The sequence below is a fragment of the Ischnura elegans genome, chromosome 3 (assembly GCF_921293095.1).
Source record: "Ischnura elegans chromosome 3, ioIscEleg1.1, whole genome shotgun sequence".
NCBI lineage: Eukaryota > Metazoa > Arthropoda > Insecta > Odonata > Coenagrionidae > Ischnura > Ischnura elegans.
The window spans coordinates 7,879,684-7,906,971 of NC_060248.1; the positions used below are offsets into that span (position 1 = coordinate 7,879,684).

At 38.4% G+C, this 27,288-nt stretch overlaps 2 protein-coding genes across 2 annotated transcripts in view; one reads left to right on the plus strand and one right to left on the minus strand.

Annotated features, from left to right (window-relative positions):
• LOC124155408 (glycosylphosphatidylinositol anchor attachment 1 protein) overlaps positions 1-5,351 on the plus strand; it is a 19,194-nt gene extending 13,843 nt beyond the window's left edge. Inside the window, exons 9-10 of the mRNA XM_046529197.1 lie at positions 3,640-4,043; positions 4,633-5,351. Coding sequence (XP_046385153.1) covers positions 3,640-4,043; positions 4,633-4,903 — 675 coding nt within the window. The 3' untranslated portion in view covers positions 4,904-5,351. The remainder of the gene's footprint in view (positions 1-3,639; positions 4,044-4,632) is intronic.
• LOC124155409 (glucose-6-phosphate isomerase) lies at positions 5,015-26,510 on the minus strand. The gene is made up of 11 exons (XM_046529198.1): positions 26,321-26,510; positions 26,083-26,176; positions 25,765-25,956; positions 15,774-15,854; positions 15,099-15,314; positions 13,526-13,765; positions 12,090-12,229; positions 10,740-10,923; positions 8,818-9,022; positions 8,051-8,117; positions 5,015-5,537 (listed from the first exon to the last, which is right to left on the minus strand). Exons 1-11 carry the CDS (start codon positions 26,449-26,451, stop codon positions 5,414-5,416), a joined length of 1,674 nt encoding a protein of 557 aa, XP_046385154.1. The 5' UTR covers positions 26,452-26,510; the 3' UTR covers positions 5,015-5,413.
• Positions 26,511-27,288: the final 778 nt, after the last annotated feature.

A 27,288-nucleotide genomic window follows, 5' to 3' on the forward strand; every position in this document is an offset into this window, starting at 1 on the left:
TCGAAATGGTGAGTTTTACGGCTTTCTGAGTGATATTTTATTAATTCTTACACTATTCTATTAGTAATATCAATTCAATTAAGTAAAATGGATTCAATTTTAAAATGTCTCTTAGTTCTGGGTGGAGTTCTATCCCCCAAAACTAGAGATGTGCAAGTACATAGTACTTTTTGACCACGAGTCGAGTTGAAAACTACTCGCGTGTATCGAGTCGAATATTGCAATTCCTGAACTAGGAAATACAGCAATGCATGCTACAACATATTCTCATTTTTTTCAATCCCCTTGTGAATTTTCGATTTTGAATGCTTAGCTTGATGTAAAAGGGAAAGATAACGAGGAACATTGATGGTAATCGAGTCACAATAAAGAGATGAATGAAAATTAATTCGTCCTATACAGTTCCATAAGCGCAATTGAAATGAATTAACCTCTAGTAATATGTCGTCAATGTATGTATCCAAACTGCTCAGAAGAACCCTCAAAAAAGACATTTGTATACATAATTGTATATTAAGATTGTACACTTAAATGTATCTTGTAATATTTGATCCTTTCAAATTCTCATGCAGAAAAACCAATTGCTCTACATGCTTAGGCAGCAGTTTTTGATGTCTCCATGTAACAGTATTACTGCCTGCCGAAAAATGTCTTCCGAAACTCACTTGTGCAGCTGGACAAGTACATATGTACTTTCTTTCCAAAGTTGCAATGTGTGGGAACCTTGGGAAGTTTGATTAAATGTTATATCCATGATTTATATGGATCTTGAATATTCATTGAATTTTAGTGGACAAAGCGAACAAACTATAGAACTTAGCTTTAGCTTTGTAAATAAATGTGTATCTTCATAAAAAGCTTAGATAGCTTCAGAAAAAGAAGTTTTCTTTATTTCTTACTTTGTTTAATCAACCATAGACTCTATTTTCTGTCAGTTCAAGAGGAAAACTAGACGCAACAAGGGAATAAATGGAAATTAACATTGGATGTACTTAGTGCTCAAAAAGGCTGAAAGATGTGATGTCAAACATCGGGAAAAACCGGCATTGCCCACTGAAACGTAAAGATTGCATTTTTTCCATTGAAATCCTAACAATTTTTTTTCGTATTCCGTCGGCACTTGAGTAAAGAAAGTATGTTAGGGTACAAAAGTATCGCGTAAGAAAGTATGAGCGATGCTGTGCTCCACTCCAATTACTCCGAAAATGCCGCCGGAGTGGAAGACGGTCGGACGCCACAGCTGACGAAAAGGTATTTGGCACCAATGGTGACTACTATAGTGGTTGACTGCTACGTGTACAAAAGGTAAAACTCCTAGGCAAAAGGCATTAGAATGACTTTAAAAACGATATTACTGCAAGAGTTTCATGATAGAGCCTAGTGTCAGCAGATTTCTGAACTTATTTGCCTAAACAGCTCTTTAATCAAAACTACTCGACTCGAAATTTGTAATACTTCTCGAATCACTTGAGTCGAGTACCAATGACTTGACTCGACTTTTTGAGTACTCGCACATCCCTAACCAAAAACCCCCCTCATTGCACCACTGCTGTACACTACAGGGAAGAAAGGAGGAGTGTAGAGCTTGTTGTTGGTTTTATGCTCATTGGAAATTTTTATACACTGTACGGAATGCCTTAACTGCAGGCTATGCTTACTTTTTATAATTTATAAATAAATATCGCAGTTATCGGAATATAGTCCCCCCTTTTCTTCCAAAACTGCCCATGATAAAAGTAGAGGGGGACTGAATTCAAACGCATTATTTAAATTCAAAACTGAAGCCTCAAAATTACGGAGGGAATAATATTCAGTGGGGGACTATGTATATTCGGAGAAATACAGCACATACTTAAAAAATGTTAATCATCATTGACTAAGAATAAATTTCTTTAGTGCTTATCTTGCTTAGCATGTTACTCTGAAATATTATAAAAATATTTGTTTCCTTTAATACAGGTGTGCCTCACTTAACTCTAGAGATGTGTATACATATCCCCAAAAAGTGACATTGAACATATTTTGTTTTAAGTGAGAAGTGTAATGCTGGTCACATACTTGACACACTGAAGAAATCTCCTGGAAATTAAATGCCTTGTGTCTGTAAAGTATAAATCCCAGTATGTATTTATGACACTTTCCGTGATTGGATGCAATTTCTGTCAGTTTTATTCTAAGTGTACTTGGGGATATGGAAAGTGTTTTATTCACGTATATGTAATCAGCTCTTCATTAGAGAGTGCAGTTTTCAGTTTTGAATTAATGTTTATGGCTAAATGTCCTCCTGTATCATATGGCTTCCTAAATCTATGCATAAAAAAGAGGATATCTGTTTGCCTGTCCACTGTCTGAACGGTTGCACGGATTCTAACCAAATGTTTTAATTGTTTGCATCTCATGCTCTCAAACCACGTAGTGCGTCCTTAGCATCATTTTCTCATTACAATTTGTCGCGTCACATCATGCAGCTTCAGTTTTTTAATATCCTGCTTGGTATGCACACCTATTGACACTCCAAAAGAGAAAACATAACTCAAAGGATACTACACTAGCACATTAATTTCTTGGTGCAAACCTTTTTGCTGGGGTATGAGTTCACTAGGTGTTCTTGGTCTACTCATGTACGGACACAATTAGCGATCAATTTTGTGGAACGGGGTTTAAGCTGAGGTCGTGCTCATTATGCGGGAATAGTTTTATTCATTCTTTGCTGTTCAGCGTGCCGATAAGTCCTGCCATATGTCCATGAATTCCAAGTTTCCCTCTTGTCCTGCTATTATATTTGCTGAGCAATGCCGGGTGGCCTGCTAGTAGTTGTCATGGCACGCTGATCAATCATCCCAAGGGATTATAATCTCTTGTATAGTCAATGAATTCATGAATAAATTTAGTAATTGATGTTCTTTCTTATTTGCTTCTCCCTTGTTAATGAAAAGGGGGCTTGTAAGTTTTGACTGATTCCGTAGTTGAGGTTAAGCAGGGAGATTCCTTGAACTAAGCAGGAACAATATTTGAAACCCAGTCGTGTAATAGTGGAAACTGTTTTAAGTGAACTCATATAAAGCAAGGGATACCTGTATTCGGGTTATATGAAAGAACTAAAAATCTTACAATCAAGCAAATGAGTGGAATGGGTTGGCAAATCCTCATTTTTCTTGCAAAAATGTGCTTGCAGAGTATACACATTTATTGCTCCCTTGAGGTTGTAAGTGATGTATAGAACTTGGATCGAGTTTGTGACCAAGTGTTACTTGAAATTTGCATCCTAATGAAAGAAGTGCAAGAATACAGTATATTAAGATTATAGTTTGTTGAAAACTCTCATAAAAGGCATTTGTATTAATTTTTAAGCAAAATTTTATTGTTGAACCCAACTATTATTCTCGTTTGAGTAATTATGTATATGCCTAAACCGAAGTTAAACAAAACGTTCCTGAAGATGTAATTATGTTACGAACCCTGGGTTGTACCCATTGTAAATATGTAGGTAGTGAACCTTATTGAGTGTAGTGTTTTTTATTTTCATAATGGAAAGGTACCATGTAGTATAGCCTAGAGTTATTATTAATACATATTGAACTAAAAGTACTTGTACTTTCTGATCAGTACGTGAAACTCTTGTCCTATTCAATATTTCAGATGGCACCGTCGATGTGGAACGGAGTCCCTTGGGCCTGCGTCATATTCCTCATCTCGCACAAGATTTGCTTGGCCCTCTACTCTTCCACCGACATGATCACTCACTTGGGACTTGACTACTTTTCCCTGCCCACCGAGACGGCCCTCTTTCTGGGCTTTCTGATTGCATCCGTCATCCTCACTTTGTTGTCGCCTGCTGCCTGCAACGCATCCAAGCGAGCTGACCCTCAGCAGCGTCAGGGGAGTCGAGGCACGCCCGAGTGGGCTCCGTTTGTGAACATTGCTGCCCTCCTCGAGTTGTCCACCATGCTGCTCGCCGTCTCCATGCACAACTTCTCCCTCGCGCTCATCTGTGCCGTCATCTACGTCCCACCTGCACTCTGGATTGCCCCCACGAGGAACAGGTGCGTACATCGATGCACTTTAATCATAATGTTGAATTGCTCATGAGAACATTAAAGTGCAACATACTATAACGGAGGGCTGATACTCCTCTCCGATACGTATAACCTAACTTCGCCACCAAAATTATGTGCCACTGTTCCTTAAACATTTATACATATATGCTTGTCTGTTAGCATAATATGATCATTTAAACAAAATTTCCACTCTTTATATATTTTGCTGCAATTTATTAATTTTCATTGGAGTACAAATTTTTGTTGGTGAGGAAAATTATCAACTGAATATACTTATTATCATGATTATAAATTTTTGTTACCAGCTCCAATAATAGCAAATTTCTCTGTGGAATTGAGATTGCTGACCCTACAGTTTTCCTAACAAGCCCTGAAGTTCATTTATTAATAAATAGACATTTTGGAAAGGCTTCTTTTCGTGTTAAATTGACCTAATCTTCTCAAGGGAAAAAAACCTGGTGTTTTTCTTTATGTCCTTATCAAATGCTAAGGTGTTTTTCAGCACACTAGACCAAAGCACTCTTGCCTAAGGCTGAAGGATAGTTATCGACTAATGCCAGTTTTTCTACTTCAGGTTGCGGAAGTGGTGTCAAAGGCTGATTTGGATCCCTCTTCAGCCGTTGTTTCTCATGTGCATTGCTGCAACCATCAGCACAGCTGTGTCATTTCCAGAAGAACTCAAAGAGCTTGACTTTTCGTTCCTCACCAAAGTGGTCACTGCTTCCTGCAATGCATTGACATTCTCCGTGGTGGACACGTACGCTTATGGTAGCTGGGTGTTTCCCATTGGTTGTTTTCTCCTGCTACCAAACTGGATACTATTCTGGGCTGTGGCCAATGCGTGAAGTGATTCAAACGTCTTTAGTGTCTCTTCTTCCAAAGCTCAAAAAGGTATTATTTTATGTTGTGGTTCAATATGTATATGCATCATCTCATTGTGCATTAAAAACCATGTGTTCTTTAATATTAATTTTAATGCTAAGTACTTGTTCACAAAAAGAGGTAATAACAATTTGACGGGCATAATTTAACACAAAACAAATAATGAAAGCACATTAAAAAAGATCCACACACCTAGATAAAGCTGTTACTTTTTAAATCTAAACTTCCACAATAAATATAAATATGTAGTGTAACAAAAGCTTTGTGATTTATGAAAATATAAACCAAAATAACAGATTCATAAAAAATTTTGCAGCAATGATACCCTCAATCTGACTTTCATAAAGCGTGACAATTCTGTGCACATTTACATAGTCCTGTGCCTCAAGCAATGTCATCCATAACCTCAAAGGCCAACAAAAAAAGTCATGTACCACTTCATTTCTATCGGAATGAATTCTCAAGAGAGATAACTACTTCATGTTTCCCTTGATGAAATTGATGAGTCCATTTGTAGATGGATCGTGGCTCGACACTTGGTCCTTGCCATTCAACTCAGGCTCAATGGCCTTGGCAAGCTGTTTCCCAAGCTCCACCCTGGAAAATGAGAGAAGAAATATAAGAGAATAAAGAAAATTAGAGAAGACTTGTTTACCAAGACATCCATAAACAGCTAATAAGACCTGCATATGGGACCTTTAATCGTTGATTAAATAATTAAATTGCAAAAAAATAAACACAACAGTGCAGCATATAAAATGGAATTCGTGCAACACAATAAGTCCACTGAAATGGCAGCCTCATTTACAGTGGCAATTTATGGATGGTTAATGAAAGGAAGACGGGGGATTTGGAGGGAAGTCAGGTGAGTGTGCAAACGATGTCATGTCAACGGATGGAGTGTTGAGAGATGAGTTCAGTGTTTTACATGGAGGGAGAATATGATCAGACATGAAGTGGGCATAAATAATTCAGAGGAAAAATCTTAAGTCACTAAGTGCACGCCGACAATGGAAGGGAACTATTTAAAGTTGGGAGAGGAGTTCGTCAGAAGAGAAAGGATACGATATTTTGCAATATGCATTATTAATGAAGGAGTTCAGGGGTGTATCGAGAGCTTAGATATTACCTAAATCCCATGCATTGAGAGCTTTTATATCGATAAAATCTCCTACACCTATAGCATGGAGAATTCACACGGTTTTTAAAAGCAACAGCAAAAGAAATCATATATATCACAAATCTGATGCATAAATACACCATTTTTATCCTTTCACCACCCATCCTTTCTATGCTCATTTTGGAATAAATATAAAAAAGTTGTTTTCTAGTTTGTTGAAAAAAAATTTGCCTTGACTGGGATTCAAACCTGGATCTCTCAAATTCACATCAGGTGCCCCACCAAACACAATGTATGCATTACCATTAATTCATACCCTATTCATTTTTGTTTTATGAGTGGTAGTTTTCACTATTTCATTCAATTTATAAGTATGCAATAATGTTGTAGTATTATTATAATTAGGTAGTAACATTAAGATAATCGTGCATAAAAATTATATGTGGTTCACCGAGCGAATCTACGTCAGTCATCACAGCAGCATTTATGCTAGATCTTGACTTGTAGATTATTCAATACCTGTACCTGTACATAGAAGTCATTTCCAACTTATAACCAATAATTTGGAATGAATGCTGTTCGTAAGAATGGAGACTACCTGTAGTCCAATACATACATTCATTCAGAGAGTTTACATTTAAGTTGAAGGCATTCTCTTAACCATGCCAATTTATGCACTACATTTATCTAAATTCAACTGTAAAAGAATATTGTGCATCAAAATTGATGAAATTAGCAATCATACATTGGAAGAATGATCACATAAAATTATCATTAGAGGAGTGCAGTTAACCAAAATTATAACTTAACCACAGTTAACTCTTTTAACCTAACTTTAACAGAGAACAAAATTTAACCGATGGAATGTGGTTATTGTTAATTTCAAAATTAACACCCCTGCAAACTTTTGCTGGTTTCCCTTTCAGTTTTTATAGCCCTCCTCGTGGCCCCAAGGTCCAAGACATTTTAACTGAGTTCCTGAACATGTAGCAGATGCAGTTGACAAATTCAATAGCAATACGCTCACAGTGCATTTAGTTTCTTCTGATTATTAATTTGATTTTTTAAATTTATTTTCTATTTATTTTCTAATTAATTCAATACTGTCAGTCCTCTGCTTACAAACATTCGACTTGCGAACTTTCAAAGATACGAACATTCAAAAATTTCAAATTTGGAGACTTAGAGGTTGGCCAAAACTATGCAGTGTGACATAGAGGAACTCGCACTTTGGGCACTGTCTAAACAAAGCACTATTAAACCATTGCAAAGTCAGGAACTGTTAATTTTTTACCTGTTTTTCCTCACCGTGGGCAACGAATTTTTTTCTGCTCCAGTCACGTTGCGCACGCAGCTAGATCAGCTAGAGTAATGCAGTATTTTAATGCAGCATTGCATTCTAAAGGATAACTACACATTTTGATGCCTTGCTTAGTTTTTTCAAATTATTAACAAACCCTCAAATCGCATCTTGTTCATAGGTTGAATAGTTACTGCATTTCTCAGATCTTTGTTAGCATTACAAAGTATTCTCCTAGTGTTTTTCACTTATACAATCAAAAAGACTCGAAGCATTCTTTGACTTTGATTAAAGTGCATTTTTCTGTTGTTCTGACAAGGGATTGACAGATTCAGAATTTTTTATCAGATCCAAGATCAGATCCTTGATTTTCAGAGCCGGATCTCCGGATATTTTCGGATCCAAATGCATTTTCAAATTCCTGCTTACAAGTTTCTTCTCACATACAATCAAAGGAATGCTTTTTAGATTTACATACATATGTATTTTAATATTTCTACTGATTAAAAATCATTTTTAAGAGCTCTCAAATAATTTTTTTTAATGATAAAATCTTAACACACTCAGGATCTAAACTGTTACGCTTGCGATTGGAAATGAAAACAGGTTTCAATCTTCAGATAAACCATTGACTGAATTTTAGCCATTAGAAAAAAAAAAATATTATAAGCAAAATAGAAAGGAGCTTACCCCCACTGATCATATGAGTTGATATCCCAAATAACTCCTTGCACAAAGATCTTATGTTCGTACATGGCTGGAAGGAAAGAACAAAAAGGATTATTAAGTAAACTCGGGAGGAAAACCAAACATGTAGAACAGGAACAACTATCTGTAGCAAAATTCCATCGCCCGAGTTTGACGACCTTTACTCCCACCCTTGCATTTGCCCCCTCTCTCTTTTTGGCTGGCCTCCGCAAATTGTGCATGCTCATAACCCAATAAAAATGCTGAACAATACTGACTTAGTAATAGCTTCCATACGAGTATCATTAGAGGATTCTTAATGAAGAATTCTAGATCACGAAGACTGTTCATCAAACTGTGATTTCCTCAGGTGTGCAGATCAAAATATAAAAAATTTTTACATATGCATCCATAAATAAATATGCAACTTCAATCTTAATAACAGGAAACTACTTCAAATGACTATTGTGAAATACTTTAGCTACAATATTTAGAAAGGAATAATTAATATCTCAAACCATTTCATTGCTTCAAAGCTATATATGACGCATCCTCGCAGCAACCACAAAATTGCACTGAAAGTCCATCCCTGCGCACAAAATAAAGTTCTCGTTAACGTCAAAATAGTTTCCATGCCCCAGCCATGTCAACACAGAAATAGAAGAACTTTATTGTGATATATTTGCCTTAAATCAAATGACTTCCTTTTGAGATAATGGTGTTAAAAATCGGTTGATGGAATTTCGCATTGGATGCACACATCGTCTCACCAATAAGGGCCCCGAGAGTAAAAGGCGTCACGGCCTTCACCATGATGGAGTTGGTGGGCCTGTTGCCCACAAACACTTTGTGAGGCAGGATCTTCTCCAGAGCTTCTCCAGAGAGGCCGGCCTTTGTGAGTTCTGCTCGTGCTTCCTCCTTTCCTTTGCCCTTCATCAAGGCCTCCGTCTGAGCGAGGAAGTTGGCCAACAGAATCTGCAAAGCAAACACTAGATTTCTCATTTCATTCAGAGGAGGAGTCCAACAGCTGAGGCCTTCTGCGCCATGAGGGAACAAAGGGAGGAGAAAACCCAGGCATTGGCATGAGGCTGTCCTTCAAGAAAGTTGCAAAGGGGACCACGGCTTAACGTTCCATCCAACAGACAGAATGCTCAAGAGAGAAGCCAACACTCTAGCCACAACACCAACTGTGTCATGTTGTGTTGTATGAAGTAAATAGGTCTATAAAAAAATTGTAACTGTGACAGAATAGGTCACAGTGATTGAAGAGGGAAAAAATGAATGATGGGTGCATCCAGGGTAGTTTCACATCTCTCCACCATTTCATTCTGAGATAAACATAAAATAGTAATGATGGACAAGAACTTAGATGACCTAAGCAACCCATTAAAGGTGAGCAGCAACTTTTTCTTTTTTAAATTCATGAGAAAAAGGCTGAACTGTGAAGATATTATTCTTGGTTGCAACTTATCATTCCCTTCTTTCTCAGATTATTTTATTTAAGTGCAATTTTGGATGTAAGAGAATGATCTCATTATACCTCAGAGGATTTTACAGTGGGTCAAAGAGCATGAATCTTAAGCCTAATAATCCAACGCTCATGTTTTCCATCCCACAAAGTGATAGTTCCAGCATTCCAGGAACCACAAAAGTAATCACAAGGCACATTATTTTCTTAATCACACGGTCATTCTGAGGTCCCTTTTTCCATCACCTCTGTTGCTTTTTTTTTATCATTTCTGCACTCAATGCTTGCAACTCTCATTCCATTGAAAGCCAAACATTGCATTACATTACCTGCTAGTGGCTGTAAGTTCTGATTGGCTGAGGGACTGCTCCAGCAATCGTTTCAGTGACAAAAAAGGATCAACTGAGTTACGGAAAAAGGGATGGGACTTCTCATCCCTGGAGCCGCATCTTTGGAGTGAACTCTGGAGCCATCAGTTGCGAGAGGTAGTGGCACAGCGAGGGAGTTTTGGGGGATAAACCCTCCCCCGTAGAGCTCAGAAACTTTTTAGATTTTACCAAATCGGATTAATAATGCTTAAAGAATAGTTTAAGTATTAATACAATATCCCTCAGAAAGCCGTAAAACTTTTCACCATTTTCAACCATTTTTACCTTAAATATTTTCTGGGGGAGGGCTCCCGCTTACCCTAGGGGGTATTCCATACCCCAGAACTCCCCTTTATTAGTTGTGCCTAAAACCCCCCTATAATGGATCACTAGCTGCACCCCTGGCGAGAGGTATATTTGGATGGTGAACAAATAAAGTATGAAAATCCCTCGCATTGGCCGGAAAATGGCTTTATCGAAAAAGGCACACACTCCCTCTAATATCAACTAAAACATGCATACTTCCTAGAAAACCTTCAAATTAATGATAAAAATGGTGATTCTTAATTAAATATTGAAATCTATATTAATCTGGAGTGTTGCACTTGAAGTGCCCTCCACCAGCCATTCAAGGCTCAACCACTCACAAATCTCTGCCACAACCAGGATTTAAACCTGGGCCCCCAGGATCTGAAGCCAACAATCCTGCAACCACACCTACCCAATCGCTCAACAGGGATGGGAAACAATGATCGATCAATGTGATACATGCTTTACACTTGGGGATGTATTAAAGACCATTACTTCATTGAGGGCATAATATGGCCTCAGACCCACAATGGTGGAGCATAGGTACCTTGTGATGTAAACCCTCTTTGATGGGGTTGTGTGTATTCACGGGAGCAATGAAGTCGGCCGGGATGAGCCTGGTGCCCTGGTGGATCAGCTGGTAGAAAGCGTGCTGACCATTCGTACCAGGTTCACCCCAAACAATCGGCCCAGTCGTGTAGGAAACAACTTCACCACTCCTGGTAACATACCTTTTTGGAAAAAATCGATAAATTCATAAAAATACCAATGAAATAACACAAATGAAAGCATAAATTAACCAGACAAAGCTAACATGAATTCCATGTGAGGATTGAGCATACAGTATCACATAAATCAACCTGTATACATTGAAATTTCCATCTACACAAGATTTTCAAGCTGCCAACAATGTCACTATACTTCATATAAACATATTTGAATCGTCTACTGGTGACTAACCACGCAGAGTTATCACCAAGATTGTTATAATTAATACATTTAATCCCCGCGGCTTTTTGCTACAACAATTTTAAATATGTGCATTAGGATTACTGAGTGGGATGAGTGATACGAATATACGTATATGTTTTATTCATGAAAGTAAAGCAGGAACTCAGATTAAATGTCATTAGTGCTTATATATGTACCTTATTTTTCTATTTATATTAAACTAGTGGGCCACACAGCGTTGCTCGGGAGGGATATTACCCTGAGAATTGGGACATTTGGAAACCCCCCCAATGAACCCCACGCATTACTCAAAATTGAAGCAAGGCATTGAGCAGAAGATACATTGAACTGCAAACAATAGAAAACATAATTTTTGTGTACCGCGCGTGGAATCAGCTTGTATAGCCTCATCAACATTGATTTTAACGTGTGTAAACGTCCGTAGACCAAAAATGCCCAGTGAACTCATACCCCAGCAAAACGATTTACACCGAGAGGATTAAATTATTAGGTGACTGTAGTATCCTTCGAGTTATGCTTTCCCTTTGAACATGTCAGGAGGTGTGCCTATCTTCCAGGATGTCAAATCGCCGAAGTTGCATAATGTGACATATGTAACAAATAGCGGAGATGCCGACTTACAAAAAAATATTGGAGGGGCCCAAACCCGGGATCTCACCCCGAGAAATTTTACAAGTAAGTTTTTTGAGCATTTTAGAAGAGTCGTATGATCAACATTATGGACGGTTTAAAAATAACCTTGATTACATGTATTCTTTTAAAAATATAGACTATCACATGAAAATTTACCATCAATTAATGTTGGCCTAAAATAGCAGTCATACGCTAATGGGAGATAGGTTGGTGAAAACACATCATCAAAAACAACAAAGGCAGACAAATATATAAGAGAGAAAGAAGCAGCAATGGAATAAGCAAGACTCACTTTCCGTTAGATTCCATATCACCCTGTTGGAAGTATGCAGCAAAGCGATGCAAATATTGGTCATATGGCAACAAGGCATGAGTTTCAGCTCCGTAAAAGTTGTGATACCACACCCCAAGCAGAGCGAGAATCACTGGAGCCTGAAAAATTACAAGATCCCCAATCCTCAGGTACAAGACTGATCAGAGAAACATTATTGAAGAGGAGGAAGAGGCACACCCACCAGACCAGTCCATTTTCATCAGTTATTACATATGTACTTTTAAAACTAGCACTATCATTGTTAAATACACATCCACAGATTAGCCAGCGGCATCCACTTTAGGGCATCAAATATATCAATCGTGAATGCCAAAGCAGTCAAAGTAATGGCTTGAAGTTTAGGACAGAGGCAAAAACACGGTTCCTCGTGGCATTGCATGCCTAGCAGCATAAACCATCTTGTCTGCTAAAATCAAACAAAACTTCGCAGAGGAAGAAAATGCCGTGGTATTTCAAGTAGTAGAACATCAGGTGCGAATTTGGGATATCCATGGTTTGGATCCTGTTTAAATAATTTTTTTCCACTGAGGAATTTCCAAACTTACTAAACCATCTTGAAATTTTAAAGATAGATAAAGGAAAATTTGTCAAAATATATCTGAATCTCAAAAAGAAACATTTTACATTCATGAAAATACTAGGATCAAATTTTCATACTTGAGATAGGTTCACATAAATGTTTGATTTACATGTTTGCTTTATATGTACCTTGAAAATTTCAAGAGGATACATTTTAATAAATACAACATTATGGAAAAAATATAAACAAAATGTGACAACTCAAGAGGGAGTAATACATCCTCTTCACTAATCAAAATTATACAAACACCATCATTCACTGAAAATATTGGAGGTGAGAAGCAGTAATTTTCCATCAGTTGTTCCCATTAGTTGGTGCCATTAATCCTCAATAAAAGAGTACTTCACCAGTAAACAAGTCATTAGGGTCATTAAAGAGTCTTCTTTACGATGCCAAGGGTACACTTATGACCATATACCTACACTTGAATTATCAATCTTGAGTGACATCTCTTCTCAATAGGACTATTAAAATAATATTTCTTAAATGACTTAGCAATAACTTATGCTGAACTAAGTATTTTCCCAAGCAAAAGTCTCTAATACTCTCAGATGTGACAAAACTAGTAAGTCCTGCTTGCAAAACTTTTCTGAATATTTTATACCTACTTTAAATGCCTAACTAAATAAAAATTTAGAGCACTAGTGAAAAAATGTGAGAGACATGAAAAATTACGCTTGCTATCACCCTTTCAGGTATTGTAGCTATAAAAGAAAAAATTAATCAATATGCCATGCACGAAATGCAAATATGTACTTGAGCTGACAAAGCATGATTTGGAAATTATTTTAGAGCAGGCAACAAGAATTCTTACGTTTTGTTCGAGAGGTGCAGTGCAGAAATGATTGTCCATGAAGTGAGCCCCAGCAAGCAGCGCCTCGAAGTTGTCGTAGCCAATGGAGAGGGAGATGGAGAGACCAATGGCAGACCACAGAGAGTACCTCCCCCCCACCCAGTCCCAGAATCCAAACATGTTCTTCTCGTCGATGCCAAACTCCTTCACTTTGGATCCATTCGTAGAGAGAGCCACAAAATGCTTGGCCACAGCAGACGGCTGAAGTGATACAATATCAACACATTAAATACATATTGAATACATCAAAGGAAAATAAAACTACTCAACAATAGGGTCGTTTCCTCCATCAAAGAAAACGAAATGCATTGATTGCGATTCCTTACCCACCATTAGTGTATTCATAAAATACAAATTATTTGGTTTTAGAAATCCCAGTTTAGACGAATGACAATGGTCAATTTTAACCGCATTTGAAAAAAGCCAGATTGGTGCCCATGCGATTCCACTCCACGTGACGTCACAGGGACCTAGTTTGTATACGAGTAGATAGGAGTTTTACATTGTCTGAGATTACCAATGCATGCATGAAGCACAGAGCTCAGGGAAACATCTCTTAATAATCACCCATTAAAAATAACCAAGTTCGGAAAATTTCCTTCGTTGATAGGGCATTAATAATCCTTATTTAAGCCAAGTGCTACCTGCCAGCAGCCTACGTCGTATCAGCGCTCAAAGTCTCGCTCCAAGGTCACCTCACAGGGCGACAGCTGGAACCAGAAATGCGCCACACGGACTTTTCCCAGCATTCCTACTTAGCCATCGCGTTTCCGTGGGCTTGAAAATTTTCACTTTTCGTTTAATAGGGAAAAATGGATATCGTCATTTAAAAATCTGAAAGCGTGAAATGCGTACTCCAGGAGTAATAATCTTTCGATTCAGGCAATAAAAAAATAGTAGGAAACCACCTTATTGCAATTGTGCTTACGACCACCCCCCAGCCGTATATAAAATTAGTCTCACATATGAAGCAAGTCTCCTGATGATTATTTTTCAAAAAATAAATACTTTACCATTTATTACATATTTAGAAATTTCTACAGACAGACTTTTTGACAGACATTATGAAACTTAATTATACTAAAAAAATGGAGATGGTCAGAGGAAACACCACAATACGTCTGCACATCTGCTAAGGAGACCACTATCCCCTAGGCTACATACAAGCAAACTATATTATGTATTGCCTTTGTTGAAAAATTTCAATTTCCAAGTAGCAATAAAATAGCTGTTTTTAGTTTTTGCTTGCTATTTCAAATGATGTGCAGGAGTTTTTTTAGCCATTCTTTTTACTTGGATCAAAACAAATATTTACAGGGACTAATTATTTTCTGAGATAATTAGGAAAAAATAGTACTTAACAGCCAGCACTGTTGCAGATAAGTTTTCAGATCAGTAATGCAGTTAGCATTCAGTGTCAATGCAGTTTATGCCCAACCCAAAAGATAAACTGCCCTAATGCCATTGTTCCACTTAGTTTTGGTAATTCAAACGTACTTCAAGCACACAAAACACTCCTGCACACAGCACTTACTTCATTTGCAGACTTGAGGAACCATTCCTTGGCAGACGTAGCGTTGGTGATGGTTTCTTGGGTCGTGAATGTCTTGGAGGCAATGATGAAGAGTGACGTCTCAGGATTCAACTTCTTCAAGACCTCGGCTAAATGCGTGCCATCAATATTTGACACAAAATGCACACGAGGTCCAATGGCAAACGGCTTGAGAGCTTCAGTGACCATTAAAGGACCCTTAATCAAACAAAAAAAAATCAATTGTTTAAGCCAGCACACAAAGCCACCTCTCTCCTTTTATTTTACTTTCCGACTATGACGGGATTGCATTTAACGGAGTATATCACTCCCTTCAAACCATTTCATTTTATTTAAGGAAATAAAAACAGACCCACAAGCATAGCTATAAGGAGTCACTTGCAAGTGCACATGAATATTCTTGAAATTTGAATAATTAGCATTGGCATTTTCTCAGTAAAAATTTTTATATTTTGACAAGGAGCCAAATTAAGTCTTCAAGTAAACGTAATATGAATGCATTGGAATTTTCTACATGGCAACACAAGCTTTAAATGATTATTTCTACTAATGCAATTGGTAATAATCCTTGATTTTTTATAAAGTGATTTTTTGCAATCATATTATTGCATTATGTTGTCTATTTTAAACAAAAAATATCTAATTATGTACACCTACCAGATCAGATCCACCAATGCCAATGTTGATAACATCAGTGATGGCCTTGTTTGTATAGCCTTTCCATTGTCCAGAAATGACCTGCAAGAATTTAAAAAAAATTCAAATCCCATAATCGAAAATTTCAAGGGTGAAGAAGAAATTATGCCCACAAAGGCTGAAAATTTATACATTGGATAGATTGAAGAGTAAACTCTGGATAATGACCTGAAAAGGTCAAGTCTTTTAATGAATACTCCAGGGAATAGAAAAAAATTATGTCACTCTTTATGTCAGGATTCCATAAAGTTAACTCGCAAACCATTGATTTTGTATACATTGGAATCTAATCATCTATTAGAATTTCATGAACATAAGTGCCTATCCAGTCTTAGTAGCTTCGGTAATGTTTAAACAAAGAATTCTTACTTCGTCCCATTTTATGGCATGGTCTGTATCGGAGCTGTGTTGCACCACCACCAAATTCCTTAATTAAACTTCTAGTTCCCCAAGGAATTATCCCAGAGTGCCCTCCACTCCTCCCCACCCCTGAATAATCTTTTTTGATCATGTTGGCCTTTAACTATGCTCTTGTGCTCACATGAGTTGACTAGTCGGTACTTGGCTAGCATATTTGTGTGTCATGCGTAGAATCCTCATGGCTTAGCTTTCATCACCCCCACCCAGGCCCATGCTGGGCCGCCGGGACGTATTCCGGTGCACCCCCGCAGCCTGGACATCTTTGGTGCCCTCCTGTTCCAAAACTGACACCTTTAGCAGCCAGAGCAGTGGTGTCATGGTGCCGGCAGGCGTTCCGGCAGTGGTTAACATAAGGCATAATAGCCAAATAGCACTTTCATCAATTTTGTTGCATCAAAATTTTTAATGTGTACATTCCTAACCAAAACAAATTTTTTGTAATAAAATGCAAATAATAACTTATAATAAACAAAACACACAGAGTTATATTTCAATTGTAAAAAAAGTTACGGAAAGTGCATTCCAGCACTGCTAATTTTGCCATGATCTCACTGAGCCAGAATTCCAGTATTGAGCAGTAAACTTGCGTTGAATTGTGTCTCATTTAACAGGATAATTAACACTGTCTTTAGTAGAAAAAACAATAATTTACATTAATATAATTCACTCTGGATCATTCCAGAAGTCCTCCCCCTGCATAGTGCCTGTGTCCTCTGACCATGGCCTTCCACCGCCCTGAGAAGGGGTCCACCAAGGGCCTGTTCCTGCCCCTCCAAATTTGCTTCCCCACCTCAACAGTATGTATACATCAACCAGTGGCGGCTGGTGGTAATTTATCTAGGGTGTGCATTAGAGCATATATATAGGATGATTTAATTATATTATGTTAATCCTAATCCATGAGCATGATATTTAGTCGTAATGGAATACATAGCAAGCAAAACATATCACAGGTACATTCTACCCTTAAAATTGCATGAACAGAAATAATATTAGCATGCATGAAAATAATTATTCTCAACACACCTTTACAATTGACGGTAGTTGAAATTCATTCTCTTTTCCTTACACCCTATGAGGAAGTAGTGTAGAAAACAGCCATACAGATGGCTCTGTAGACGGACTAGGATCCTGGGCGCAGGTAGTGTAGGTGGCGGCTACACCACTACACTACCTGCTAGTCAGTCACCAAAAACATGCGCGTGCGCATTCGCATGGTTTTGAGTCTGCTCCTATCGCCCCTTTGAACAGCACATACCCCCCCGCTTACCTCGTCCCACCAGAGCACCCTCAAGCGATCGCACAGACCGAAAATGTGCCCGGCATGATGCCACGGGATCGCACACTTGTAGAGCGGTGAATTCGAAAAGGAGATAGCTGTAGCGTTCAGAGGCTCATGTTTCTTGCATATGCAGACAGTACTTTTATCCTTCTCATTGCAAAGGAATAGTTTTCTTTTATAATTTATTCAACTTTGGGTGTGCACTTGCTAACATGCGTATACGCACGCGCCGCCACTGACATCAACTATATATATATACATCACTTTTCATGTATGTACTTTTCTGGTGTTCCACACTTTGAGAAAGAGGGCTACCTGTTTGAATCTGACTTTGTATATATTTTATGTGTGGAAAATTACAATAGATGTATTCGTCTTGCATCAAGATTGACAAATCTTGTTTTTTTTAAGTGTCCACAGTCATTTTCTGTCCATTAATCCATCAAAAACTGTGAGTTATTGGTGGTGCATAAAATCAATAAGTTCCTGATTAAAAAGATCTGAGGTTTTCCTGGCGTATGATGTTGTTGAAGTTATTTCGGGTTTCCCACCGGATAAAGTTCTCCATCTCTGGCAAAGCCCTGATGATGATGGACGACACGACTATCGAAACGTCGGCAGAGATGGAGAACCTTATCCGGTGGGAAACCCGAAATAACTTCAACAGTTCCTGATTAACTCTGTGGCACACCAATTATATCTTTGGTACAATTCCTATTTATGTATCATCCATTGCAGTACATAATTTACAGACAGCCTTCTCAGAAAGTAGGTGTGTCTTCTCTGAGAGTGATGCTTTTACCAAACTAGTAGCCCAAAATGCAATAGCTACGAGAGAATTCCACATTGCAGACACCTCTGCCAGTTTGAAGTCACCTTATGTTTCTGTATTTAGTGATGCTATGTTATGATTATATTGCAATATTACCTAGATTAATAATTGCAATTTTGACTAGATAAGCCTATTACAGAAATGAAGAGTTGTAATGGGCTTTCGAGTGTAAGCTTTGTATAAGGATGTTTCTGTACTTTGTGATATGATGTACATATTTGTAATATCACTATGGGTGTTATTTTTGGATCTTACTGTGACCTCTTTTCCCTTATTGGCATAAACTGTATTAAATCTAGAGTTAGAACTTCATACATGATTTCCTGACATGTCTTATGCCTTTCTTTTTTTGTAGACCCTGGACAATATAGCATTATTATACATACTAATTATTATGGGTTTGATTTCCCTTTTGCAGATACATTGATGATATAACAGGGTCTTGCCGAGCGAGCCACTGCTTCTCCTTTCATCCTCTCCTCCTTAATTGCATCAGCCTAGAGTGGTTCTCAGCTGCTTAGTCTCTTGAGAGAGTCTCTCCCTGAACACATTAATGAGCTAAAACTCCAATGATGTCACTAATTCATGAAAGGTGAGCAGCAATGACGTACCTCTATTTCTAACAAGAGAGGATTGCTGAATGAGGAAGATTCTTCAGCTTTGTCACAACTCTCTTTCGCTTCCAACTCCAGGCGTGTAGACAAAAATTGGCCTCAGGGAGGGGAGTTGCCTGGGTGTGATATGGGTTGCTTATACTTATGGCGATTATTGATTTCATAATTTCATTTTCAGCTTCCACGCATCAGAGAACTATAAATTACATTAAATAGGCTATTTATATTTCATTTGCATAAGCTGTAATTTATTGTCAACGTTGTTCTTTATCATAATAGTTGAGGTTATTATGGCTTGGCCTCCAAAGGAGTTCGTTTCCGAAATCCACCTGATTATCCAAAATGTTTTAACCTTTAGGGCTCCAGCAGCAGTACTTAATATTACCCAATTTTGAGTAAATTTCAGATCTAAGACCCTGGCCTAACCACCTCAACTCTCAATAGTTCAGAAAAAGTCAGAGGGTATATAAGTGCCCCTGGACCTGTGGTCTCTAAAGGGGATGAATCGCAGGCAGTTACCACATTGGAAAAAAATGGGGGAGGCTTGAAGCCCCTTGTTGTGATTGTTTTTGTTTGAATATGGCTGGTAATCTCCCAACTATCGTATTACTGTATTCATTTGTTTTTTTGTTCTTCACCGGAAGTTTGTTCTTTTAATAAATTGCAGTTTCGCCATGTTATTCAACACGTGTGGTCGTGTTCATTTACCACTCCTCCTGAATCTAAAACCATCGTCCCCCCAGTAACTATTTACAACAGGTTATGGGCCCATCGCACTTTCCACTGCGCTGCTGAATTCAGATTTCTTTATTTTTGTGGTAAACCGTGTGGTAGCAAAGATGCAAGAATCTCAGGTCACTTCGCAGGCGTATGGTTTCGAAAAACTCGTTGGGCGGGAAAACTATTATGACTGGTCGTTCGCGATGACGAACTATTTACGTCGTAATGGATTGTGGAGTTGTGTCCAGGGAAGTGATAATGGCGAAGGTAAAGAACGTAGGGACGAGAAAGCTTTAGCAGACATTTGCCTTATGGTGCAGCCTGTGGTATATCCCCATGTAAGGCCAGCTAAAACGGCAAAGGATGCCTGGAATGCTTTATCCAAGGCATATGAGGATAAAGGCAAGTGGCGGTATGTATCCCTGCTTCGTTCTATGTGCCAAATGAGGCTCGAAAAGTTTGAAACCATGGACACTTATATCAGCGAGGTGATAATGTTGGCACACAAGCTCGAGGGTATCGGTGAGCCGATGGCGGAAAACTTTGTTGCAGCAATGTTGCTTAAGGGGCTGCCAAATTCGTATGACAATCTTGTCATGGCCATCACGAGTGGGGAGAATGTCTTAAATTTGGATCGTGTGAAGACGATTTTGCTAGACGAAAGCTACCGGAAGAGCGTGAGTGCCGGTCAAAATGCGAGTGTTCCCGAAACCACTGCCCTGTATTCCAAGGGCAAGAAGTACAACTCTTCGACCATGGCTGGGAGTTCATCAGTTGTGAAGGCGTGGAAGTGCTGGAACTGTGGTGAAAAGGGGCATCTTAAAACACAATGCCCGCAGTCGCAGAAGAAGAGGGATCCGAACGAGAACAGAGCCGAGGTTAAGGGAGAGAAGAAAGGAGAAAATAGGAAACCGCTGAGAAGTCTTCTGTGTGCCCTGTCGGCTGCATCGTGTGACTCAGATTGGTTTGTAGATTCCGGAGCATCCGTGCATATGTCACCCCATGAAGACCGTATGCATGATTATTGTCGTGACGTTGACAGTCATATTGAGATTACTGTCGGAAATAACGGTAAGCTTAAAAGCAGAGGTGTTGGATCTGTGAACCTAAATGTAAGTGATCACATTTGTGAACTTAAACATGTTGTGCATGTTCCTGGATTGAAAGAAAATTTGATTTCTGTAAGTCAAGTTGCCGACAAAGGGATCACTGTTGTTTATGATAAAAAGGGTTGTAAAATGTATGATGATGACTTTGTCTGTAATGGTACAGAACTAGCTACTGCAAGTAGAACGAGTAATGGGTTATACCGTTTGGATGTTAAATCAAAGCAGGCATTTGTGTGCAATATTAATGATTATGAATTGTGGCATCAAAGAATGGGTCATTTGGGTATGCAAAATATGATATTGTTGCGGGATAAATTAAGTGATTGCATTGATTTCAAGTATGAACCTGCTGATGATTGTAATGCTTGTGTTCTTGGAAAACAGCACAGAAATCCTTTTCCTAAGGAAGGAGGTACTAGGGCAGATGAGGTACTAGGTCTTGTTCACTCTGATCTGTGTGATTTTGGTTCTAATGTAAAGTCATGGAGTGGGTCAAGGTACATTCTTACTTTGATAGATGATTTCTCTCGCAGAACGACTGTTTATTTCTTAAAGAGCAAGTCTGAAACCAAGCAGAGAGTGATTGATTTTGTAAATATGGCTGAAAATGTAACTGGTAAAAGGTTGAAAATTTTCAGGTCTGATAATGGAACTGAGTTCTTGAGTGATGAGTTACAGAATTTCTTTAAAAGCAGAGGAATCACACATCAGAGAACTGTAAGGTATACTCCACAGCAAAATGGTGTAGCAGAGAGACTGAATCGCACCATTCTGGAGAAAGTGCGATGCATGCTCTTTCACGCAGGAAGTCCTAAGGAGATGTGGGCAGAAGCAGCTAACACTGCTGTGTACTTATTAAACAGAAGCCCCCACAGGAGTGTCCCTGACAATGTCCCTGAGGTCCTGTGGTCAGGTAAGAAAGTCAGCTATGATCAGCTCAGGGTGTTTGGTTCTGATGCATATGCTCTAATCCCTGAGGAAACTAAATCCTAGGAGCAAGAAAATGGTCTTTGTGGGTTACTCTTCAGCTTCCAAGGGGTATCGTTTGCTTAATCCTGAAAACCCGAGAGAAATTCTTGTTGCTCGTGATGTTAAATTCATTGAAAATAGTTTCACTGCAATTAAGGCTATTGGTAAAGGGAAGAAGGGTTCTTTCAGTATGCCTGTGCCTGTAAACTTAGATGATGATTTGCCATTTACTTCAGTGTGTAATGTCAGTGATGATGTTCATTGTCAGAGTGAAACAAATGCCAATGTCAATCACATTCATGGAGCAGAGAATGATATTGAAAATCTGTCTTTTGCGGATGCAAATGAGGTGCAAATAAATCCTGGAAATAATGTCGATGAAGGTGAAAGGAGGTATCCTATGAGGGAAAGGCAAAGGAAGGAATTTCCTGGTTTTGAGTTATATTTAGCATGTGATGAAAAGGTAGAACCTACATCAGTTACCGAGGCATTAAATGGTACTGATAAAATTCATTGGAAAGAAGCTATGGAAAGAGAGATCAGTTCTTTTCAGGAAAACGATGTGTGGGATCTTGTAGACAGACCTAAGGGTGGAAATATAGTGCAATGCAAATGGGTTTTTAAATTGAAGCGGAATGGGGAGGGAGAAGTGGACAAGTATAAGGCTCGCCTGGTAGCTAAGGGTTTCTCTCAGCGTTATGGTATTGATTATCTTGACACTTTTGCTCCTGTGGTGAGACATGATACCTTACGATTGTGTTTTTCAATTGCTGTTGCTCATGGTTTGCATGTACATCACTTGGATGTTTCCACAGCCTTTTTGAATGGTTCACTAAGTGAAGACATTTTCATGTACCAACCGGAAGGTTTTGTTTCAGATGCAAGTAAAGTGTATAAGTTAAAGAAGGCCATTTATGGCCTGAAACAGGCTTCGCGTTCCTGGTATGAGAGAATGGATGAAGTCGTATTAAGTGTTGGTTTTAAGAAATCTCAACATGAGCCTTGTGTTTATTTTTGGAGAGATGGTGCATCCATGGTTATAATATGTGTTTATGTTGATGACTTTTTTGTATTCTTTAATGATGAAGTTCAAGCTGAGAAACTGAAACAAAAGCTCCACTCTTGTTTTAAGGTAAAAGACTTAGGATCAGTCGTGGATTGCCTGGGAATGAGGGTAGAAATGGGTAATGGTAAAGTAAAGTTGAACCAAAAACAGGTAATTTTGAACTTGCTGAGTAAGGTGGGGATGGCAGAATGTAAATCTGTGTCAACCCCTATGGTTCCTGGCACTCGACTGACCAAGGGTGAATCGATAACGTGTGGTAGTGTACCTTACCAACAAGTGATTGGAAGTTTACTGTATTTATCAGTGTGTACCAGGCCTGATATATCCTATGCTACCAATTACCTCAGCCAGTTCAACAACTGCTATGGAAATGAACACTGGCAGTGTGTGAAAAGAGTGTTAAGGTATTTAAAAGGAACAATTGATGCAGGAATAGAATTCCGAAGGACTGAGAATAATCCGGATATTTGTGGTTTTGTTGATGCGTCATTTGCTAATGACGTCAACAGAAAATCAGTGACTGGGTATGTTTTTGTGTCTGCTGGTGGACCAATCTGCTGGGAGAGTAAAAAACAAAGTGTAACTGCCTTGTCTTCAACCGAGGCAGAGTATATTGCCATTGACTCTGCAGGTAGGAAGGCCACTTACTTGAAGGGGTTACTCTCTGAATTATGTGGTAGGAAGGGGCCAATTCTTTTATGGAATGATAACCAGAGTGCACTAAAATTAGCCTCTGACAATGGATTGCATGCTCGCACTCAGCATATAGAAGTGAAGTTTCATCACATCAGGGAACTTGTTAAGCATAAGAAGGTTGTCCTCAATTACATGGAATCTGAAAAAATGATTGCCGATGTGTTTACTAAGGCACTTAATGTGACTGCACACCGCAAGTGCATTATTCCTCTGGGTATGGTTAATTGTAAAAATGCAATGTAAAGTTGGTAGATTAAGGGAGAGTGTTGTGATTGTTTTTGTTTGAATATGGCTGGTAATCTCCCAACTATCGTATTACTGTATTCATTTGTTTTTTTGTTCTTCACCGGAAGTTTGTTCTTTTAATAAATTGCAGTTTCGCCATGTTATTCAACACGTGTGGTCGTGTTCATTTACCACTCCTCCTGAATCTAAAACCATCGTCCCCCCAGTAACTATTTACAACACCCCTACAGGACCCCCCTGGCTACATGCCTTCTGGCAACTACCCAATGTTTTCCATGAATCCCGATCTCAGATCTTGGTAAACAATCCCATCACCACCAAATGACCACCGTGAAAATATTTCTAACAGATTTTCATAGATACTATCATAACAAATGTTTCACAAGAAAATGTAAGAATGGGAAAATTTTCTAACAAGTATCTTGTTTATATGCTTCACCAGTGCAACTGCAGTGCTCTAAAGATCTTAAAAGGTTTGATGCAATTCACTTAAGCCTTTCCACACTGAAAATTGTTTTCGCTCCTCGAAATACTGATGTTTGCATGATCCTGCAACCATCTATAGGTCACTGAGCGAAACGAAAAAAGAGAGAAGCATAGACCAGAACTTGCACCAACTTGACACGTTTATTGCAGTCCGGTTTGATGCATAAAAGTAATCTGAATTGACCGGGGGAAATTTTTAATCGAACCCACACGATCGCGTGGGGTCGGGTGGAAAGGGTTAATTTCATATCTCACACTTCTTTTTAACTCCATTCGTCAGACCTTATTGGAGTCTCACACTTTCCTCAGAGAAATATCTCTCTAAGAAAACTATGAGAAATTACCATTCCTAATACTTTTCAGAGGAAAGCGTGAGATATCATAATGACCTGAAGAAGAAAGTCAGACTATGCCTCATTCTCCCAAATTCAAACCTTCAATTCTGGCTTAATGCTTTCCTTATAACCTATGGGGTAACTGTACCTTATTATTATGTCATAAAATCATTCCGCTCTCATGAAAATCTTGGAAATGGGAATGGATCTCATACTTTTCACTTAGATATCCAAGGCAAATGCCTCAACGACTTTGTCTCATAAAGCCTCATTCCTTTCCAAGATTTATTTCTCTCAGATTCTCAGTTTCACATAGTGTTCTCAGTGAAAATTACTCTACAAGTCTCATGTTTCGACAATGGGATACTTGGGTCCGCTCTGTTCTAATACGTGACCTTGCACACTGAGACCTTGACCTTCACCTTGACAACCAATCCATATATGCCACACCCCCTCCCTCTCCCTTAACTTAACCTTTCCTAGTAACCTTATATTCATTGGTGATTCTTCCCAGACTCTAATGCAAAAACTCATACCATTCTGTTTCTGCTTCCCTAGCAACAGTTAATATACACACAGACACTCTCTCATCATAAAATAGATAACTCAGAAAATATTCTCCACAGTTAGCCGTCTTAGAGGTGATAAAAATATTATTACACATACACAGCAAAAGGATTGATCTTTTAAATCCTGGAATTCCTCTCTAGGTACCCAAAAGAAATTCTTACAAGGCATCTCCAGAAAACAGGATATAAGCAGGACTGAGAAAGGAGAACAAGCCCAAAGATGACTTATTACTTGTTATCGATGCCGAAGGGTCTTCAGGGGTTACAGACTTGAGAATTTAAGTCATATCAAATTTATGCCACTCCTGTACGCAACGTAAAGGAACAAAATTATGAAGTTAATGGCAGCACAAATATACCAATTTCCTAAACTTCACACTATATCTTTATTGAACCGAAATCTACATTTTGATTGTCAAAATTACCTTCCTGTGGCTCAAATGAAACGACTATATCCTTGAGTCAATGGCCTACCCAAATGATGCAACCTAGCCGAACAAAATACTTTTATCCCAAATTAACGTCAAATAAATTTTGAATTCACTCTTCGGTAACAATAGATACGTGATGATAACTTCGCTGCAAAACTAATTTTGTAGATAGCATACCTGATTGGTAAATTCCTTCATGTGACTCAGAACTGCATTCACATCAGGCATTACATCCTTCCCATCAATAACAATGGGCTTATTGCTTCTATTGCGGAGAGCGATGTGCAAAACTGCCCTATTTTCGGTGAAATTAATCTTTTCACCCGAAAACATAGCATCTCTTGCTTGTTCAACCTTCCTCTCCTTGGCCTGAAATTATATTTAAATTGTAAAAGCTCAGAATAACATAACATAAGACACACATGATTTTTTCCCAACTTGAAAGACAAAATAATAGTTAATTTATATCAGTTGTAAAAACTATCTAATTCTCACCAAGTCGAAGAGCAGTCGCAGCACTTCATCATCAACGCGATTTTTAGAATAATCAATTAAAATATCACCGTCTGACGGAGTTTTCAAAGACAGGCTACGTAAAAGAGACAAAATGAGTGATATTAGAGCTCCACATTCCTGTTAAATCGACACGATGAACTTTTGAATATGAAAGTCAAACGAAGGTCAACTGCCGCCACGGGCACTTACAGGCTGGAGAACAAGAAAGTCTCCTTACCTCAATTTTTTAAATCGCCCAGGGTCACTTTTCATCAGCGATTGAATATTGATGCTATCTCCACATTTTGCGTACAGTTCCTTCAGTTTTTTCCATGATGCTTCATCTGTAAGTTTCGCGCGACCTTCCATCCTGACCTGTGTAGCAGACGACAACTCAACAAGGCGACTGCCTGCGCTTGCTTTCACTTTCAAGCGCGTACGTAGTAGCTCTTTTTTTTCTTGCGTCCTGGGATTGGCTGGAAACCTTGCAAACTAATTACTGGGAATTCAAATGAATACGGAAAAGGAGACAAAAATGTCACAATTTTTTTCTCGTTTTAAAGGAGAACAGAATAGAATTTTTAGTTTCATTGATATTAACAGAAAAAGTGTATTACTATATTAATTTTTAAGGCAGTGCTTGATACTAAAATACTGCTTAATCATACTTTTTTTACCTACTCACCATGATAGTCACTATTATATTTTCAATTACTTGAAGGCTTGAAATCAACATGAGATCACCACATCTATGCATTATAAGGAATCAGTGTTTGTTTCCTCACACTATCGGAAATTACTTATCATGAAATATCCATGAAACGCCAGTATTCAAGATTCCGGTTGAAGAAACAAGAAAATTGGGAATAACCTGACATATCAGTATAGACGTAAGTCGAGTTATTTTTCTGAATTCAGAATTTTGGGATTCTTAAGATATTTTATGATTGAAGCCACCAGGCTATTTTAAATTAATGTTATGAATAAATTTCGCAAAATTGGTACCTAGAATATGTGAAAATACAACTAAAATATAAAAAAATTGGGGTCAATGTGAATGCAGTTCTGCAGTACTTAGAAAACAGTGGAAAAAACTTAACATTGAACTTTCTAATGTCCTAAACTGTTAATTTCACTTCGGGTTAATACTGCCATCAAGTGATCATAAAGCGAGCTGTATAGGGGGAATGCCCCCCCCCCCCCCTA

What these genes read in the sequence shown, in the direction of transcription:
- LOC124155409 (XM_046529198.1), bottom strand. Translation starts at nt 26,451, where the DNA reads ATGGAAGGTCGCGCGAAACTTACAGATGAAGCATCATGGAAAAAACTG. An exon ending in AAGAGGGTTTACATCACAAG is followed by an intron (nt 9,023 to 10,739) that starts GTACCTATGCTC and finishes TTTGCTTTGCAG; the next exon opens with ATTCTGTTGGCCAACTTCCT. An exon ending in AACTCATATGATCAGTGGGG is followed by an intron (nt 5,538 to 8,050) that starts GTAAGCTCCTTT and finishes CTCATTTTCCAG; the next exon opens with GGTGGAGCTTGGGAAACAGC.